General features: G+C 44.9%; 2 protein-coding genes across 5 annotated transcripts in view; one reads left to right on the top strand and one right to left on the bottom strand.

Moving 5' to 3' along the window:
* Positions 1-5,134, top strand: part of LOC118225294 (phosphatidate phosphatase LPIN2-like) — a 39,920-nt gene extending 34,786 nt beyond the window's left edge. For all 4 annotated transcript variants that reach the window (XM_035413473.1, XM_035413472.1, XM_035413471.1 and 1 more), the window contains 4 exons: positions 1,256-1,408; positions 1,889-2,003; positions 2,834-2,937; positions 3,291-5,134. In XM_035413473.1, the coding sequence (XP_035269364.1) occupies positions 1,256-1,408; positions 1,889-2,003; positions 2,834-2,937; positions 3,291-3,435 (517 nt within the window). In that variant the 3' untranslated portion in view covers positions 3,436-5,134. The remainder of the gene's footprint in view (positions 1-1,255; positions 1,409-1,888; positions 2,004-2,833; positions 2,938-3,290) is intronic.
* emilin2b (elastin microfibril interfacer 2b) lies at positions 4,949-20,486 on the bottom strand. The gene is made up of 9 exons (XM_035413470.1): positions 20,060-20,486; positions 19,555-19,680; positions 17,172-17,362; positions 14,902-16,773; positions 8,313-8,588; positions 7,865-7,912; positions 7,664-7,714; positions 7,386-7,523; positions 4,949-6,802 (listed from the first exon to the last, which is right to left on the bottom strand). Exons 1-9 carry the CDS (start codon positions 20,203-20,205, stop codon positions 6,462-6,464), a joined length of 3,189 nt encoding a protein of 1,062 aa, XP_035269361.1. The 5' UTR covers positions 20,206-20,486; the 3' UTR covers positions 4,949-6,461.
* Between the last annotated feature and the right edge of the window lie 338 nt (positions 20,487-20,824).

The raw sequence follows: 20,824 nt of genomic DNA, 5'->3' as shown, positions 1-20,824 counted from the left end.
TGTCTGCGCTATATTTAATCAAGGCTGCAGTGACTAATGAATGTTGTTGGAATGAATGGTTTTTGGAATCGCTGGAACTGTGATTTATTTAAAACGGGGATACTCGCATCTGGCCCTCAGGGCTGGTTTTCATTCTGCCTCTCTAATCAGGAAGTGATTTAAACATGACGCACCAGGTGAGTGCAACCTCTGGCCAATCAGAGGCATTATTTGGAATATGGTCTATGGACTATCAGACACGAGCGGAAACCAGCAGTACTGCTGACCGTGTGGGCCAAATTTGAGTGTCTCTGATTTTAACTTTGAAATGTCTACCTCATTTATATTTTAGTTGCAGATTCTGTAGCCTATTTGCAACTTTTCTACTGGACAGCCAGACCATTAATTCCATTTGCAGAAAATGCAGCGTGCCAGTTGTCTTTTTGCCAAGGCCTATTCTAAGCTGTATATACACTGAAAGCTAAATTGTAGTTGCTGGTGAATGTTTTATTTCTTTAACAGCATTGGGAATCCAGAGCTAAAGCGTTTCCATTTCAGACTTGTGGATATAAATACATTTTTAAATTGAGTGTTGGAAGTTAAGTTGGAAGTTGGAACCAGTTTGACTGATGAATGCTGACCAATCTGGCTTGTATGAGAGTTCTGAGTAGGCCTATATGTGGAACAAATGAGCTGTCATTGGTGGATGACTCAACTGGGGTACTTGATGTGGCAGCCACTGATTGGCTGGCTTGGGATTGATTTTGCCATCATACTGCACTGCTGCTACAGTTGTTTTTATTTCAGGGTTATTTAGGGGGAACGTGCTGCTTTGGGGGTTTTTGGTGAGAAAATTTGCTGAGTGCCAGGGCCTCCTGTGTTGTCCTGCTGTATTGGTTCTCCGTGTGGTTCTTCACATCTGGGTAAATGTCCCAGTATTGCACCATTATGCTAAATGCATAGCATGGTGACAGTATGCATCATTTATAATGGAATTATATTACCCCATCACAAAGTTTGGTGAGCTCGGTCTCACTGATGTTTTGTCACTGCTGTTGAGCTTCATATCTTATGGATACTGACCTCTGACCATACTGACCACTGATCGTGTTTTCCTGAAATTTTCTATATTTGTCATGAACATGCGGTTTCAGTGAGCGCCTCTGCTACGGGGGTTATGAATGTGAAGTGTTCGTGCTGAGCGCTTCACCTGGGCTCAGGCTGCAGGTTTTTGCAGAACGCTCACGCTGCGTGCGCTTTGTCCCTCTGCTTTCAGGAACGGGTACAAGTTCCTGTACTGCTCGGCCCGGGCCATCGGCATGGCCGACATGACCAGGGGCTACCTGCACTGGGTGAACGACAGGGGCACCATCCTGCCCCGCGGCCCTCTCATGCTGTCTCCCAGCAGCCTCTTCTCTGCCATTCACAGGTACACCCAATCCCCTCCCCCCCCCGACATATCTGCTCGCCATGTTCTTGTTTTTGTCTCCGGTTTAGAATCACCACTTATGCCTATCTACTTACCACGAAACTGTCCACATTCATTTAGCTACTACTGTCCACACAGTACTACACGGCAGTGAGTTAGCACGGGTTAGCTGACTAGAATCCTTTACCACTATTGGCTGCTCCTGATCACATGGGGCTATGGCTGAGGTTCAGGCCTCCTGCTATAGGGCCCAGCTTGCTCTCGTAAGGAGCACCATCACTGACTGATCCGGCAGCATGGGAAGCGTGAACCTCTCGCATGGGAACAGCTCGCTGGTCTGGAGGGCTTATGCCGTAGCATTAGGGTTACAAGATCCTCTGTGTGAGGTCACGTTTAAGCAGCTACTGCTAATGTGAGGGACTGTGCCTAATTCTTTCATATCCTGTGTCTCAACCTTCCCCCAACCCACAACTTTCACAGGGAGGTCATCGAGAAAAAGCCAGAGGTCTTCAAGATTGAATGCCTTACCGATATCAAGAACTTATTCCACCCAAACCAACAGCCGTTCTACGCTGCCTTCGGAAACCGGCCTAATGTAAGAGTGATGTTTCTCATCATCCAGTAGGCTCTGAGCTACTTAATCAGGTCATGTGCAGCCTGAAGCAACATGAAAATGAACTGGACATGGGCCCCAGGGATTAAATACTGAGGATCACAACGTGACCATTTGTGTCAGACCTCCCAGGTCTACTGCCCAAGAGCCAATCAGGAGATTTCCTCAAACTCAGAGGAACTTAAACATTTATCAGGGAGACATTCTCATTTGTAATGTCCACCAGTGTGGGCAGTGTATACTTTCAGTACTGCAAAATGAAGTGTACACAAATCCTGTAATACCCTCTAGCAACAACCTCTGCCAAGGGGATTTGTGGGCTATTAAGCTCCTCATGTTTGGGTATGAGATGTAGACCCCCCCACCCCACCACTACCCAGCATCCTTCAGGGCAGTATAGCTTTTCCCAGTGCCAAAATACAGTCCTCTCCCCCCTCACCTCCCCTGGGGAATGAATTAACATTGCGATTCCCTAGTCCTGCAAGTTTATGCAGTCACTCTGGCAGCAATTTCCTCTGCATATCTCTGCAGTGGGGGCTTTGTTTGATTGGCCGGCATCGGAAGAATAAACAACTTGCCTGGGTGGGAATCAAAACTAAAAGCGTTGGCAGTCATGGGTTCAAGCCAGCAGCGACTCTGATTTAAGGGACCGGATAGCATGGGGGCGCATTTCAGGAAATAAACAAAAAACAGACGATAAAAAAATGGCTGTATGTGTTTGTTTAGAGAAATGAAAGGTCCCTTTGGTCCCTGTTTATTTCGCTTTTATCCCCAGCATTGAGCGCTGACATCTGCCCCTCTTATGTCTGCAGGATGTGTTTGCCTACAAGCAAGTGGGAGTGCCAGTCTGCAGAATATTTACAGTCAATCCGAAAGGCGAGCTAATACAAGAACAAACGAAAGGAAACAAGACCTCGTAAGTGCCTTGTGTGTGTCTATATACTGTACGTATCTACAAAGATAATGACGCAGTCAGTAAAATGGATGCTTTATGCAGTAGCTCACTTTCATACAATACGTCATGTTGCATGCATTACAAAGAGCACACCACTAAGGTAGATTTGGATTGGTGGCTGGGGACTTGACACCAGTTGTGTCAGCTTTTGGGGGTGGGGGGAGACGGTAGCACTTAATTGTGTTTCTCCTTTGTTCTAAAGTAAATGACATTGGTGTACAAGGCTTGTATCGAGTGGGAGCATGTGTTGCACTGTGAAATCAAAGCCTCTCTCTCTCTCTCTCTCTCTCCCCCCCTCCCATGGTTACGCGCAGGTACAGTCGGCTGAGCGAGCTGGTGGAGCACGTCTTCCCCCTGCTGAACAAGCAGCAGAGCTCGGCCTTCACCTTCCCCGAGTTCAGCTCCTTCTGCTTCTGGAGGCAGCCCATCCCCGAGGTCTGCCTGGAGGACCTGCTCTGAGGCCGCTCTCCTCCAAGTGTTCATCCGCTCGGGGGAATATCAGCACTTTCACTTAGACGTTGCTCTTAAGGCCCATTTTTCTTTGACGGTGAGAGACAGCAGTGGCGATTGTTTTGCAAAGACATGACCAGTTTTGGTCTTGTTTTCCTCTTTGTAATGAAGAACAAAAGAGCGCTTGAGTTGAAATGGAGTTTATTATTTGATTGACAGGAGTAAGTAGCATTGGCATTATATTGATGAAGATTTGCAACTATTCTGTTATTTGCACTGCCTTTGGAACTGCTGTTAGCGACACGCGGCGTGTATTTCTAGTGGTATCAAAACATATTCCCTACCGTTGTCCATTCTAGCAGATGTAATATAATAGAATTTGGATGTTGATGTTCTACTCCAACTATCTGTTCCACTCGTTTTGATTAATGAGCTTACTGAGGTGAAATCTGTTTGCTCACATTTCCTATTTCGACTTATTGTGCACTTTGATGAAAACAAAATCGAATGTCAATGCTCCACGAGCACACAGATGCACTAATGACAAGAGAAGTGCAAAATGCAGGTTTACGTTCATTCTGATTATATAGAGGCAAACTCAGCTCCGTAATTTACTACAGCGTGATTATTTCTGCGTAAGTTGTTAATTATTATAAATGTTTGTTTGAGGACTCGGGTGTCTGCTCACGTCGTATTGGTATTATTTGCTGTGCATGAGAAAATCGATATTTATTTGCCAGTGTTGGAGCACCCCGCTGCTTTTAAAGGCCTTACTGTACCCTCTCGCTTTAATTAAGGAACATTGTATTTTGCACTTAGGCAACGGCCAGTTAACATTCGTGGCGATTGTGAAAATAAAGTAGCGCATACTGGACTTTAAAAAAAGAAGAAAAAAAGTTGTATTAGCTTTTTCGGTCAGAGTTTGAACGGTATGCGTGCGCGTATGTAGACAACGCGATGTTCGACATGGGTGTGAAGCACTTGGATTCAGGAAGCTGCTATTGATGTGCTGGCTCTTAGGGATTTAGCTATCTGATGAGTCAACAGCGTTCCAACGACGGGCACGACGGGCTATGCTCACACTTGCTGTGCGCTCACGCACACAGATCGTGAACGGTAACCTAAAAGCACAATCAGGTTTCTCGATGACTGACATTCTTGGTATTAATATTTTGGTTTGAAGATTTTTGTGCATTCCACATGAAAGGTAACTCCGTGTGAAGTGTTTGTACCGTTATGGTTTGAATTCGTAGTATTTCTTGTTTTCAATTATATCGGGGCACCGCTCTGTTCAGTATTTACGAAAATCAGAGCTGAAAGCGTATCACAACATTTCTTACTAATGAGTGATTTCATTCTTTCTATGAAAGTAATATATTTGTGTGAAAAACCCACACTTGTCTTAAAACCTGGTATTTGTAGTGTAGATATTAATTCTGAGACTACTGTCGTAGTCCTTGATGTTGTAGGCTTTGTCTATCCTTCCCCCCTTCAATCTTAAATGCCTTTTTGTTTTACTTGGTTTATTTCTTAAATATGGTTTATTATGCGGAAGTATGTTTCTGTTAAAAAGCTTACTAGTCGATCGCATTGTACCCGCGCAATTATATTTAAATATCTGCAGTATCAATATATGTATATTGACAGTGCTGTATAAGAGGAATATGTTTACAAAAAAATCTATAATAAAAAAATGAAGTTACCAAAACTTTTTTGTCCCATGATGAATTGCCTTTACTGCTCACTGAAAGTATTTTTTTTCTGTGAAAGTAGAGATTCATTACAGTTTTATGGTAGCAATTTTAAGTGGCCTTTAGCACAAAAAGATTAGAAACTATACATTTTCTCTCAAAGCTAGGAATGCCGTCAAGATTAGGTTTAGAATTTCAAGTCAGGATTTAGGTCAATTTAGGATGGCCATAGTTAGAGTTAATCTTCTTAGTAGTCATGTTCACACAGTGTTTCAGTTGACACTTCTGACGTCATTAGTCAATTTTAGTAAATCGAAGTTCACAAAAATACCCTTTTTTTTCTCCATACTCCTGATATCTTTATTAAATTCAATTACAAATAATCACTAAATGAACTAGCTGTAAGTCATCCGTCCTGAGCAAATGGTCCTATACTGCATCAGTTCTGTTTCCTAGAACCAAAGCATGGTACCATTTTTGAATATGTAAGCCAAATAATTTGGATACACCCACAGAACTGGTGTGTTGGTTGCTTCTGAGTATTTAGACGAGGGGGAATATATTAGGATGGGTCAGTGACCCCAAAGAGCTGCAGTTCTCCCATCGGGGATGAAGAAAGCTGCTTGAAATGACAACAGATGTAACCTTTATTTACTGTGTCAGCAATGTTAAAATTAGCTTGGGGTTGCGATGAGGGGATGAAGGTTTGCCTCTTCCTGTCTTTGTAGAAGCTGTTTCCTGGGATACGCAGGGCTCTACGTGCCCCCTTTTAAGGAGCATCTTTTTTTAAAAAGAATCTAAGCTTAAAACGCTGATGTGAGCAACTGGAATTTAGCTAATCCAGCACAAGACAAAAATGTGTTACGCTTACGGAAATTTATATTAAAAAGGTACAAACATACAGATACATTAGGACAATTATGGGTGTACTAGACCCTTATTTATTACAATTTTGTTTTAAAAAATCTGTCCTCGTATTTTGGAAGAAGTCTGAACCACATATGTTGCCTTCATGTGTTCCTTTTTGGAAGTGTACAGCATTTCTTATTACAGTAGATCCCCAAAACGAGGCTGTTTACAATCTGTTGTCTCGAAGACAGTACAAATACAAAATCATTTTACATAGTTTCATACAAGAAACAAAAACATTGTAAACAAACTACTTTTTAACATTTAAGGAAATAAAAAAAAAAAAAAAAAAGCAAATTCTTACAAATACAGGTTGACAAAATATATTAAAGCTCCGTATCACAAAATTGCATAGTGTTATTTTCTAGCACACCTTTGGACGTCTCACTCACTCTTGGCGATGACGGTGGGCTTGTGGGGGAGGGGGGGGGGGGGCTATGTGCTGCTGGGGGGGGAGTAGAGGAAGACGGCGCTGAAGGTGGAGAGGACGTCTCTGGACTCGGTCACGGCCAGCTTGCCGCCGGTGAGGACCAGGCCGACGCGGTCCCCACGCTTCAGGCTGAGCGCGAGGCTGAGGGAGGCGGAGCCTCCGCAGCTGCAGCTGTCCGGGGCGGGGCTGGGCTCCCGCTCGCCGGGCGCCTGCCGGTATCCCCAGGAGTCCAGCCTCTGCACGCTGCGGTTGGACACGGACAGCACCGCCTGCACCCGCTCGCCCCTCTGAGCCGTCAGCACGGCGCTCACCAGGTAGCGCCCGTCCGCAGGCGCGGTGAAGACACCTGCAGAGGCACAGCAGGGGCCTCAGCCTTTCTGCACACCGCCCGCATTTTCATCACGGCTGCATGTCTAACCTGGGTTGTCATTACTTACATTAACCTTTAACTTGTACAGTCTGTGTACAAAAGCAGCAGCCAACACCAAACAATACAGGGGCTTCCATTTTTTAATGTACGATTAATTGTGACTTCATTTACATGCGGGAATAACATAAATGCATTTTGAGGAGTAACTGGCTTTTTCGGTAAACATCCCTAGTTGGAAAAACACCATAAAGTGGACAATCTTTGTCTTTTTAGGCACAGTGCTTATTTCCATTGGGAAAGTTGCACAAATTTGTAAACTGACTTTCTAAGGTTGCAGGGCTTCATGCTAATGTAGTGATCTTCATTCCTGGTCCTGTCGGGCCGCATGGTCTGCTGGTTTTTGTTTGTGCCTTAATTTCAGCAACCAATTCAGACCCAAGAATTCCCTCAGACCATCCACTTGTGTTCTCTGATTTCGTCCGGGTTCGAAGTGTTCTGACAGTCTGACCTGCACAGATGATGCTACCTCTTGGCACAAATTAGAGTGGCGATTACACACCTGTGTGGGGATCGTAGTGCCCTCCGTCATTGACCAGCACCTTGTTGAAGCGAATGACTCCAGTCTCCCCTGAGAAGGGCATGACGGTGATGCCAGCCGAAAAGGAAAAGGGTTCCCCTGGTTTGTGATCTCCAGCTCCTGAGATGCACCACACATGAAACAAGCGCTTGATGAACAGATCACGTCAATAACATGTCATATCACTCAGAGGAGTTTACCATAACAACTACTGATTATAAAAGCTTGAGTGCAGCCATTTTGTAGTTCTGAGTTTTTACCTCGAGCCACAACAGTCTTATGTGATACTGGCTTCTTCGGTGTATGGGCCACTATCGAGTGAAAGGGAAGAAGAGGGCACTGTTACTTCAGGATACACACGTTCAATTTTCCTTTGCTGGTGCACCAAGTAGGTATTCTGTGCAGCTTATAAACTAATAATAAAAAAAATAAAGCTAACAAAAAGGGGAAAGAACATTTACCTGGATTTATTTTGGGATTAATGGGCACAGGAGACTGAGGGGGGTAACCTATGAGGGCAAGCAAATGCATAAACCAAAAGAACATGAGTATATGCAACTCTGTCAATACGTCTTCACTATGCTGTTGAACAGTTATGCCAAGACAGAGTGTACTCAAATAGTGCTTCACCCTAGACAATGAGGTCATTAACCAGTACAAACCTTGGCCAGCTAATTATTTGAAATACTTAAGACAGAAGTATAATTCCTGTAGATTACCAACATTTTTAAAGAAATTTATGAAAATGTTAATATAAATGTCTATTTTCACCAATACTCAGAACAAATGATTCTTTTCTTCTGATTTATTTTTAACTGAGCATTCTCAGGGGTGTCAAGATATGAGAAACACGCATGTGACCCAGCTCTGATCCAGGACAGCTGGAATGCTGGCACCCCTTATTCTCACCTGGGGCCCCAGCATAGCCTGTGAAGGTCGGCATGGCCCCGTCGCTCTGGGGCAGCTTGAGGAGGGTCCTGCGCATGGTGCCCGGGGGCCCTGCCTCACCCGCCTCTATCACAGGCTTCTGAGGGCCGTTCGGTGGGTGGGGCCCCGAGGTTTGGCGGCGTGTGGTTGGCTGGCGGGGGCGAGTGGTGACGGGCGGTGTCCTCTGGGGGATGATGACGGGGATGTGGATTCTGGTCTCGGTTGGTGGTTTGGGGTTCCCCTGTCTGACATTAGCACCTACAAAATGAGGATATGGGGAAAGAATAAAGCACGCGGCCCACTACTCTAAGCCTGTAAAACTGTAACCCTGTTCAAGCATTTTATATTCCACACACTTCTACCTTGTCAGAGAAATCTCACAGCTAGTGTGTTTTCAAAGGTTTATCTAGAACTGACACATGGATAGGCACTTAACCCTGTTTTAATTGTGGCGGTGGTGGAGGAGGTTGTGGGCAGATGTGCAAATAGCCCCACGCTTTCCCTCTGTACCACAGCACTAGCCCCACCCCTTGACCAGTCCAGACGAGAACGCCCCGCCCCCATCGCAGAGCACAGCAGAGCAGAGCAACAGCACAGCTGCGGAGTCCGATCCACTGATTACAGTAGCAGGTTCAAATAGGGTCGCCAGGAAAAACCTACTCTTATAAGATTTCCTGAAAGCCCAGGAACTTGAAATCTGAACACTATCTGCTGGAGCATGTGGTCAAACTGAGTCAAACTGAGTCAAACTGCTCAGCACACAAAAACATGAAGGAACAGTAGTGTTTGAAGGAACTTAAATATAATAATTACAGCTGAAATCTTATAATTACAGAAATCTTACATGCAGTCTGCATTTGAAAATCAACCTCAAACTGCGTATAATTTCAGACCTTTTGTGGTTGCTATAGTAACTCAATATGGATATTTGTTAAAATCTTTACGAAATCTTACTATTCTTCTAAAGTGGAAAGGACTGAGTTTGAGTGCTCTCAAACTCAGTCCTGGAGACCCGTGTTTATGCTGGTTTTCTTTCCAACCACAATTGTAATCCCAAAAATTTAACAAACTGTTCATAATTACAATGAAAAATTGTTGAAAAAACTTTTAATGTTTTGGAGGATTATTGTCCCTCTCAAGCCAACATATGTCAGAAATAGCTATGCATGCCAGGAAGAATAAAAGTTTCATATTCCCATTGTGTTTATTGTGCAATAAAAATAGGAAAGAACTTAAACACACATGCTTAGCCATCTTAATTGAGCAAGAGATTGTCTGTAACAAAAACCAGCATGCACAGGGGTCCCCCAGGACTGAGTTTGGGAACCACTGCTCTATGCAAGGAGAAATCACCGAGTGTCAAATGACATCATAAACCACAAATGGCCAAGACTTTGAACTCTTCAACAAACCAGTGTCCTTTCAGCAAGCCCTGGGTGCAAGAGCCAACAGGGTCGGCTCTTCCTTATGAACACAGCCCTCCTGATCACCAATGCACTTACAGTAGTCACCATATGATTGCTTACACCTGGTGTACCATGGTCTGCCCTCACATAATTCTCAAGACAAAACATCTGCTTCCATGCAGGCTACCAAAATCTCCCACACAGCAGCAAGCTTCCCATGCCAGGATTAGTCCTTAATCCCTTTTTCCATGTCCAGACTTTGCCGTGCACTAACTAACTGCAGAAATCCCGCTCCCTTCACATTGGGTCCCACCACCACACAGATATCAGCGGTAACCAAGGCTGAGTCACTGCGGTGGACGGAACAAACCCACGAGTCAGATATATGGAAAGGAACGGACCGCAATCGATGGGACACGTTACACAGGAGTCTCCAGTGTGAATCACGTTGGTTTAGTTTACCCACACTGGCCTGGAAAATATGACTTTTGAAACGGAGTCTCCTCTAATCAACTCTGCCGATGTGGCCGACACCCTCCTTCCTGGACAGAGCCCTTCTGAATGTCCTTTCGCTGCCAGTCCAGAGTTATATTTGTGATGTGGGGGGTGAAGTAGTGCGGGGGGTAAACGTGCTTTGTCAGCGTCGTTCGTGAATGAAAACAAGCCCTCTCCGCCCTCAGCCAAACTGCTGGGAGGGAATTCCCATGGTCCGCTGTGAGCTGAGGACTTCCAGATGGGTTCCGGAGCCCTTATGGGAACACCTATACATTCCTGCACAATAAACAACCTTCTGGCTTTTATGGGCCTGTGCCCCACCATTTAACTGGGTTTTCAGCAGCATGTCACTGTAATTGCCTGCCTTTTTCACAACTGCATGTTTCCTGTTACCTGGCTCTGAGTTCTTTTTTTTTTTTTTTTTGGTTCATTTTTACTTTCAAGCTTTGCTTTGTTAGCCTATGGCATGCCTGACATACAGCCATTACCACAACAATAAGTCTGAAAGGAATTCTCTGTCATTTCGGTGTAATGTAGTTAGTGATTATCTGGCCCTGTCATTAGGGAGTTGAAAGAAGCAATTAAAAGACTCTCAGATCCTCACTTGCACCAGCCCTAAATTGTAAAAGTAAATTATTGAAGCACACTTCTCAACTGCAGTTCTGAAAAAAGAAAGAAAAAAAAATGGACCAAGGTGTTTTTGTCAGTTTTATCGTACCCTGTCCACTGCATAGCTTCACTTTCTCTGGACGATTATTTAGGAGGTACGAACGCGGTTACGTACAGGGACCCCCCCCGCCCCACTGAGAGAAAGGTATAATGAAAAGCACATGGGCGCGGCCACACAGGCAACAAAAACGCTGGGCAGTTTCCCTCCGCAGGTCAGAGGCACAAGGGGTCACTGAAAATAAGTCACAAAGCTGCGCCTGTAAAACGGGGCTGGAAGGAAACGTGAATATAAATATCATCAGTTCCCCGCCCCCCCCTGAGGCTCAATCAATTGCACAGCAATCTCAGTCCTCTGCTCCTTCCGCCGTGATTAAAGAGACAGCCCATAAACAGCTGCAGGCTCCTGTGTCCCTGCGGCCCACGCGTTAGGCGACAGCGCCTTGGGACCGCGTGACATGGCAACCCAGGGCTCCTTACAGGGAATTATTATTTAATTTACTGCGAGTTCGCAAGCTAGGAGATCTGCACAGCTTTGAGGAGGAGGATCCACCCTGCCCCCTCATTGCTGGACATGTAGGCCCAGAACGTGACTGTGCTTTCAAAATTCAGCGCCAAAGACTTGAATTTGCTCTGAGTGCCAGCTTGATCCCACTCGGGTTGGAGGAATAAGGCAGTGTGAACAGTCAGGAAGTTTCACACCAGATGGAGGAAATGCACTTTGCAGGAAGCTGGTCTTTAATGGCTGTTTTTAGCACCAGATGGGTCTCTCCAAAATGAGCATGCAACCCAACACCATCCATTAAAAGTAGGATGCTTGCCTCGCTCTACTTAGCAACACGGGGCAGGGTAACATGTAATACGGTGTGTGACTAGTAGTTCTCCCAAAAGATGTCAAGTATGGTATTACTATAGTGTGATATTACACGCCATCTATACATTACATTACATTTTACATCTACACCAGCTACGACTATGCAATTATTAGCTTAATATATGTTATATGTTTCATCAGTATACTGCGCTATGATGCCACGCCCAACGATAGTGCCGGTCTATAGCCTGACAGAACCAGTCTACCGTGGATAAAAGACATGAGGAGAAGGGGTACTTCCAGTAGCCTTACAGCAGGGGCAGGGGGAGGGTGGGCGGGTGATTATACTTGATTATACCCTCTCCCAGAGGCTTTCTAGGGATGTCTGCAGAAAGCTAATAGGTCTAGGCCTCCCAGCTCATACCATAAAGGGGCGATGTATTTTGACCCAGGGGATGATGTATTTTAGCCTTCTGGGTAAGGAGATCTTATCGTCAGGAAGCTCTGGCCGAGAGTGAGGGGAGGGGAGAAGGATGTGAGCGGAGGGAACTGCATGTGGAGCCGCGCACAGGGAGAGATCAGTGGCACAGCGCAGGGACCAGTGTCTTTGATGTAAAAGCCCACGTTACATACAGTAATGGCACACTATAAAAATCTCTACAAAGACCTGCTGGAGATCTCATTAGCTGTGTCGTTTGGTGAAAAAAAAAAGCCTGGTGGAACATGAAGATTAAAATTGCTTACGCTACTTGTTTGATTTATATAAAAGAACGTTTTCCTTTTTTTCTTTTTCACTGGAGCCTGCAGGATAAATTAGTTCCATAATGCGCATGTAGTTTTAGATGGAAACGCCAGGCAGATGAGTAAGCAGTGCCATGGCTGTTTCTCGCTGAATCTGTTTATGGTTTCTTCCTCCTGCTGCTCCATGCCAGGGTGACAGCTTAAACAGACGCTCACGTGTGCCACCGCCCCCTGTCAGGGTTCAGCTTATGGGAAAGAGGGACTGCAATTAATCAGGGTGCTTAGAAAGAAGACAAAGCTAAGGATATAGGCTAATTCTGGAATTAAAAATGACTGCTCCGCAGGACGAGGGGGAAGGGAATAGGGAAATGAAAGTTCTGGGGGTCCTGACCTTCCTCCTCCACCCCCTCTCTCTGTCAGTCGGCCTGCCAGAGTAGGGAGGTTTTAGGGGGTAATGGGATGGCTTGCGTGACATCATGGCATACAGCAGCACATCTGCGGAGCAGGCTGGTGCCCCCTCCCTCCGCTCTGTCACACAGCCCGTGGGGAGGGGAGGGGGAGGGGGTAGACCCCCCGGGCGCACCCTCGGTTTAATGAAGACCAGAGTGGGGCCGCAGCCCGGAGGCGCTGTGTGTTTACCCTAGCCACAGCGGAACGGCGGCCGCGCGCGAACTTCGAGCTCGATGAGTGACGGATGCCACCGAGACCGCAGGGCTTCAGCCCCCCCCCCCGATCCTGCTTCACACTTCTCCAGAGCAGGGACAGGAGATGGACACGATGTGCACCCCCACACTGCTCTCCACAAAGAAATGATATTCTACTGGGCCAAGAGACTGAAGCGCACGCAGACCACAATCAACGAACGAGGTGATTTTCCCCCAGGTTGAGTCAGGGAAGACGGAAACAATCTAAGCCTTTATTAAACCGCGCAAGCCACCATTATTCATGTTACCATGATGGATCCATCCACAACAGGGATCTCACAGCTATCTAAAGAATGCTGATTTATAACATCCAAAACAAAGTCACGCTTGGACATACACATACAAGAGGGAGCGGGGATAAAGGAGAAATGTGTTCCAAATAGTATTACATGTTGTGGAAGTGCACAGTGGAATTGGTGAGTTATGACACACTACACCCAAGCATGTGAAACACAGTGACCCACATCCAGCACGCTCCCCTGGCTACCCTCCTGATTTAATAGCAAGAAAAATCTCATGCATTCTGTTGCCATGTGAGTCATATAAAGTTGGACCAAAAGAAGAGGCCACAATCATAAACACTATGAGCTTTTCTCCAGGTTCATTCCCTCAGGATGACATGCTAAAGTGCATTGCCTCTGTACCATCATTTTTCATTAATATTGCCTCACCCACTATCGCATGGTAAAAGTATAAAAACAGATACAACAGGAACCGTTTTTTTTCAAAATACAGAAATTGCTTACGGATGTAAAACACAAGTTCTCTCTGTGTCCATTCACTCAAAGACCAACAATTGCACAACACAAATGTAGCTGGGGTATTTAAAAAGCCATATGTGTTCAATCAGCCTAGTTTCCATGGCGCTAGAAAAATGCTTGAAAACAAAATCAATTTGTTCCCCGTAGAACTGTAATACCTAACTGTAGGAAATGGTATTCTTAGAATTCAGACGCTACAGTAAAGGTGTTCCACTCCACCAATAACACATTTCATCAGCGGTGATACATTTTTTCAGACTGACACTCTAATCTCTTCAACTCCCATATCTAAAGCTATAATTTCAAATTTCAGAAGAAACACCCAGAAAGGTAAAATTACTGCTGAAGGGCTGTATTTATGTGAACCATTATGCAAGTCCTTTCTCAAGGAAAATACGGCCATCATGGCAAAATTGGCTTAACTAGAACTGAGCGCTACCAGGATACTCCATACAAATATATACAGATAATGGTAGAAGGTGCTCATTGGTATTCAGCTAATAAATAAAAAAAACCAAGGCACTCTTCTACAGAGCACACTTAATAAGATGCCTTTATTCCACGGCATGTTCCAATGAACAACTAAAATGAAGTCTAACATGTTTCAGCAATGATAATTATCAATTGGCGCAAGTGTGGCAACCTACAATAGGACACAGAAAAACCACGGTTAACTGAATTATTAAAGATCCTGGGGGTGGGAAGGAAAGAGGAAGAAGCAAACTGTAGCAGTGCTAAGGAACTCATTAGAAATATACATTTATACATAGCATTAGATATACTGGCATTCACATACATATTTAAGCAGATGAAATATGTTTCAAATAGCAGATAACTACAGCTACCTTAACGAAACACATTAAAATGTGCAAAAGAGGTGCTATAATACTTCATGACTCACGGTGAATTAATCTATTGAAACTCCCAGGATGGAAAACAACCCATACCATGTACAGCTGTGTATGGTCCTGATGTGCGACTCACCTGGTTTGGTAGGACTGCTTGTTGCCAGGTCCTGAAAGTCCTGGGCAATATCTGAGAGTTGCGTATGGAATTCCTGGACGGAGCCCTTGAGCCCTCCGATGTCTACGGAGTGGACTCTCATGGTGGCATTGATGTGGTTAATACATGTCCACAGGCTGGTAACATGCTTGTTCAGGCCCTCTTTGATTCTTAGCAGGCTGTCAGACATGGTGTCCAGCTTGCTGCACGCATTCTCCACATTAGCCACCCGGCCGTCCACGCTGGACACCTCCTTCTTGACCCCCTCGGTGGTCTCCTTACATTGGCTGAGCTCTGCACTGACTTGGCCACTGAGCTGGACCAGGCCTCTCTTCAGCTCCTCCACCTGACTGACATCTAGAGCTGCCCCGATCAGGCGACTGTCCAGAAGCTCACGCATCTCTTTAGCCTCCTGCTGGCAGTCAACGCCAGTCTGGCCGCAGGTGGAATTTACATACTGGAGGTCCTGTGAGTATATGCTCAGAGACTCGGCCAAGCTTGCAACAGTAAATCCTAAGCCTCCAACATTGTCCTTCAGTGAAATGACCACACCCTGCAGATCTGCAAAATCCTTGCTGTTCTGCTGCTCCGACTGCAGGCGCCCCTGGAGGAGGTCCTCAAGTTCTCTGATCTTATCTGAATTGCCACCCACATCTGAATTCATTACATCCAGGTCACTCCTGCAAATCTTAACATCCTGCAATATGTTCTCAATAGTTTTCTTGTTCGAGCTGCAGTCTTTGGAGCATGCTTCACCCAGAGCATTCACCTTTTTCTCCAGATCCTGAATGAAGCGCATGTTAGAGTTCACTTCGCTCTGCAAAGTGTCCACTGCCAGACTGTCTACTCCAGACGTACTGCAGTTGTTTATCTCAACCAGCATTGTGGTGAACTGTTCTTCCACAGTGATCAGCTTCTCCTCCATCTGGTTTCTCAGCTGTTTTACCTTGTCTGCAATCTGCTGATTCATCTTATCCTCCATGTAGATGCTGTTCTCCTCACAGTTCTTTACAGTCGCATTGACTCGAGCCTCCAGGTCCTTGAAGCGCTGGCTAAAAACATCTTCAGTCTGAAGTGTCGATAGGTGCCCCAGTTCACTGTCCAGCCTGGCATTGAGGGCCTGGTGGGCCTCAGAAATGCGCCCCACCTCCTTCCGGAGAGCACTGTCCTCCCCATCAACGTTCAGCTTGAGATCCTGGATCTCCTTCCTGAGGTCGGCCTCCTTGGAGTCCAGGAGCTCCGCCAGGCTAAGGTAGCTGGAATCATGACCCTCGCACTGCTCCTGCATCGATGCGATCTGATACTCGCAGGTATTTTTCAGGTCAGCCATCTTGATCTCAATCCCCTCCATGAGCTCGTGCCTCAGGTCAGCGATCTTGCCATCGAAGTAGGTCTGTAAAGCGGTAAGGGGCTGTGGGGCAGGAGCAGTGGCCTGAGGACTCTGGGCGGCTTCCAACAGCAGCCGCAGCTGGCCATCGTGACCAGACACAGTACTCTGCAGCTCTTCCAGGATGTCGCTCTTGCTCTTCAGAGTGTCGGTAACATCACTGAGTCTGGCCATCACCTCTTCCAGGACCCTGGGGTCCTGGCCCAGCCCGTGCTCTTGCAGTCGAATGCTCTCTGTAGCCCCGGTCAAGGCGCTGTTAGGCGGCCGCATGTTGTTGAGAAGTGTCACAAGCATCTTGCTGGTGTCCTCCTGGATGTTCACCCGCAGGTTCTCGTTCATGCCGGTCATGGCTGCCTGCAAGTCCAGCACAGTCTGGGAGAGCCGCTGGACCTCCTCCTCCAGGTGACGGACCTTCTCTCCATCCTGCAGCTGCTGGCCCCGTAGACCACTTTCTCCAGACTCTGGAACTGCAATAAGCAACCAAGGTTTAAATTTCTCCCCTATCCTCAGATAACATTTACCTGCAGGTCCATATTTACTAAAGCCATCCAAAACACACTTGTGTCCCTGCCTTCACAATGACACAGATTAAGGAACATCTGTTACTTTAGGAGACCTAGACTACTGGAATCTGGCGTGACTATTGGAGTCATAACTTCGAATCTCCCCCCTTGTTGCCATTATGAAAACGAACATGGTTATTACCAATAGCCACTGGCCTAGAAGAATAATTTTGAATAAATCAACATGCTACAAAGGGTTTTACATTTCTACCAACAGAGAAACCAGTTTTTCTAGCCAAGATAACTCAGCAAGTGAGAGAATGAAGGCAATAGAAAGTTGATTATTGGTCCAAAGTTCTTACTCTGCGTTTGTTGAGTGTGTCCTACGCCTGCGAGAGTGTGTGTGGGGGGTCTCAACATTAGTGTCGGTTTTGGAGGGGCATCTTTGAGGTCCCTGCAGTTTGGGCCCTGGAACGCTGGGCAGCACCTCCACTCCAGCTCAGTCACCACCTTATACCCAATTTTGTAGGTGGGCCGGAACCTCGTCCTATACCTGGAGAAAGAAATGAATGTGCATCCCCACATCTGAAAACACAATATGCATCCCATCTTTACACTACCAATACATGGATGCAGTGTGGAATGTGATGTGAATAAATGAGAGGGATCACATTACATGAAAATGAAGAACTACATTCAGTTCCCAAAGACATTGTTGTCTTTTTTCCAGCTTTTTGTAAATTTGTTCATAATTAATCTTATAAATGTGGAAAAGCTGAGTGAAATATCCAATATGTTCTCTGAAATTCAAACTAAATTCTGCAGCACGATTGCTTTCGTCTAATTAATCTGATAACCGCTTTGAGAAAGAAGATGCACAAAAATGTATTTATACATGAGCATGCATATCATAAAATGAATTCAGAGAAGCACTGCTTTGTGGTGAACCTGGAAATCAAATCTAGTGGCTCATCTTCAACATCAGCCAAATCCTTCCCTGAAGGCTTACATTTTCCTACACAGCTTTCAAATGCAAGACACATAAGTGTGTGGTGGCTCAGACACTAAAAGGAGCATTTCCGCTCTTCTCTCCGTCTCCCTCAGGATGAAACTGCCCCTTCTAAACGCCTGAGCAGAGTGTGACAGGAACAACAAACTGGGCGGTGTCATATTGCAATATGTCCTGGGCCAAGCTTCCTCTGTGATTTTCTCCAGACACAGAAGATGTATAACCACCAGCGGAAAGAGGAAGAAGAAAAAAAAAACAATTGTGCATTACAAATATTTATTGGATTGATAATAAGATGCTTACGTGGTAAGAATTAGAGATACACAAGATCAGTAAGACATTGATCTTGGGTTGTTAATGAGCTGCAGAGTGTGGGCGTACAGGAATATTCATAGAGTAAAACATGTCCTTTTTAAGCTAGTGCACTGTACTCAAAAGTACTTTATTTCCCTAAAAAAACTTGTGTTGCCCCATAACTCAGCCAACATATAACCACTCAGAAGAACAAATCTCAGCAGTTAGAAATCCCAGCAGATTGATTGTTCATGGCAAACCAGATTGGGGGGGGGGGGGGGGGGTGTCTGTTATGTATATATCAGTTATCCCACTACTATTTACACCCAGTCATTTATAGAGCCAAACTTCTGGGACAGACAATGATTCTCTCCAATTATCACAGCTACCTTCCTGTTGTTTAATAGATTAACATAAACCAATAAAACAAAAATGCTTACAAAACTCTAAATTGCTACAGGCTATCCTAATCTTGTCATGCTAATGCTGACCGCGCACAAATTCTAACTTAACGCGACAGCTGGAAGAACAGACAAGCTCAAACAATACTATGTTTTTTTAATGATTCCCTGACCCATGTCAACTGGTGCATAAAGCTACAGCGTCACAAAAGTCACACAGATTGCACCTTTTAACAAACAGAGTGAAAGAGGTCTGGGTGCTTCATTTGAGATCAGACGGTTCAAAGTAATGGTAAATGGTAAACGGACTGCATTTATATAGCGCTTTACAATTGATGCCTCTCATTCGCCAGAGCAGTTAGGGATTAGGAGTTAAGTGTCTTGCTCAAGGACACTTCGACATGCCTAGAGTGGGGTTTGAACTGGCAACCCTCTGACTACCAGACAATCGGTCTTACCTCCTGAGCTGTCGCCCCCGGAAGGACAACTTTTGCATGTTGTAAAAACAGATAGAACAAAATTGTCTCTATTCAAGTTGCATGATGACCCAAGGTAACCCTTTCAGGTCATCATGCAACATTGACAAAGAGTTAGGAAAGGGGAGGTGCATCAATGTTGCTTGCCCCTTCACATCTAACTTTGGACATTCCCTCAAGAAACTTCCAAAATATTCTTTGTTCTCACTCAACATGAACAAATAAAAAAACAGAGAAATTGTAAGCACACACACAAACCACCCAACCCCATACACATTATTCAGACCTTTTGGTGTCCATATATGCAAAAAAAAAAAAAAAAGAAAGAAAGAAAGAAAAAAAAAAAGAACTGACAGGCCCCAAATCAGCAGCAAATCTTAGAATAGCTCAGGAAGGGGGTGTTGGGCAGTACATAGTCAGTATTTATAAGCAGCTCAATATATCAAAGTTTAACACGTTTTCTCAATATTACAAACCAATGCGGCAAAGAGGCAAATGCATCATTGTTCTACGGGCCAATAAAAATATCAGCTTTCCTCCCTCCCTCCTCTCCCGGGACACTTACATCAGTTGTTGCGCGCAGTCAGGGAGATGCACCGGGCACGGCGCGAGCTCTGATTCAACTGAACTTTCCGTGGATGCTAGGACGGCGCAAGTCACGTTCTTGTGCACAACATACGCACACCAGTTTCTGCAGATAAATATATGTCATGAAAGGCACATAACTTTGAAACACACACAAATGTGAAAGTGGCTACGTAAGAACGACTACAAAATTAATGCTCAGGCCAAAACAATAAAATTGAGAATGTTTAACGATGTTAAGTGAAATTAATTTTTAGAAAATGAATTAAAAACGTATATTATTGGAAATAACTTTAACGTTGTACGTGGATATGAAAATTAAAACAAATATATATCATTATGAAACATACATCACAATTGTAATTACTGCATAACTAAAGAAACGTTCCAAACTACTTCTTATGCAATGCAAGCAAAGAGGGATAGAAAAAAGAACAAAGCAAAACGAAAACAAAAAGCTAACAAAATCTTACAGTAATACTTACTTATTCCTCGGTCTCGGTGCAGCCCCCGAGTAGGCGCTACCCTGAAATAAGCTGTATTTCGATGGGGTTCCATAAATCAATGAAAAAGTGAGCAAGAGAGAAAGAACTGTAAATTCCAACTTGGAGTCAGCAAGAATACACTTCATTTTAGAAATCTGATCAAATGAGCTCCATATGCATTAAAAAAAGTTTCAATCTGTAGCGGTTTATTTAAAGTTAAATTGATGTTTAGCCTTCTCCTTGCCACTAGCAAAGCTGACTAACTTTCGGACAGTTCCGGAGGCAGTGCTGGCTATTCAACTGTGACGTTTTTGGTCCACAGGGGGCCTCAAACCCCCAGATTCTGACTGCAGCAGAAAAGGCACTGTTGGCGCAAAGGTATTAACATGTTTAACCAGTTTTCCTCGCAGCATTCATCTGCCGTTATCTCTCCGCTGCCTGAGTTTAGGGGACAAAGACTACGAAAAGTGCGCGTGTGTGTGGGCGTGCGTAAATGTGCCCGCAATATCATTAAAGTGACATTAGTCATCTACGAATGATGTTATACAGGGACAACATTTTCAAAAAGCTCAGTAGAATACCTCACGTTTAAATAAACTACATATAAGTTAGACCACTGCAGTTAATAAGGACAGCCAACTAGTTCCACAAACACTAAGCCATATATACAATCGTGCATACTCTGGTGAGTGAATTTACACCCAGGAGAACAATACGCGCTAGGAAATATGCGAATAGTCTCGCTTAGGCTGTTAGCGAAAAGCT

This window comes from Anguilla anguilla, chromosome 4, assembly GCF_013347855.1.
Source record: "Anguilla anguilla isolate fAngAng1 chromosome 4, fAngAng1.pri, whole genome shotgun sequence".
NCBI lineage: Eukaryota > Metazoa > Chordata > Actinopteri > Anguilliformes > Anguillidae > Anguilla > Anguilla anguilla.
This window is presented reverse-complemented; position numbering and strand designations above follow the sequence as displayed.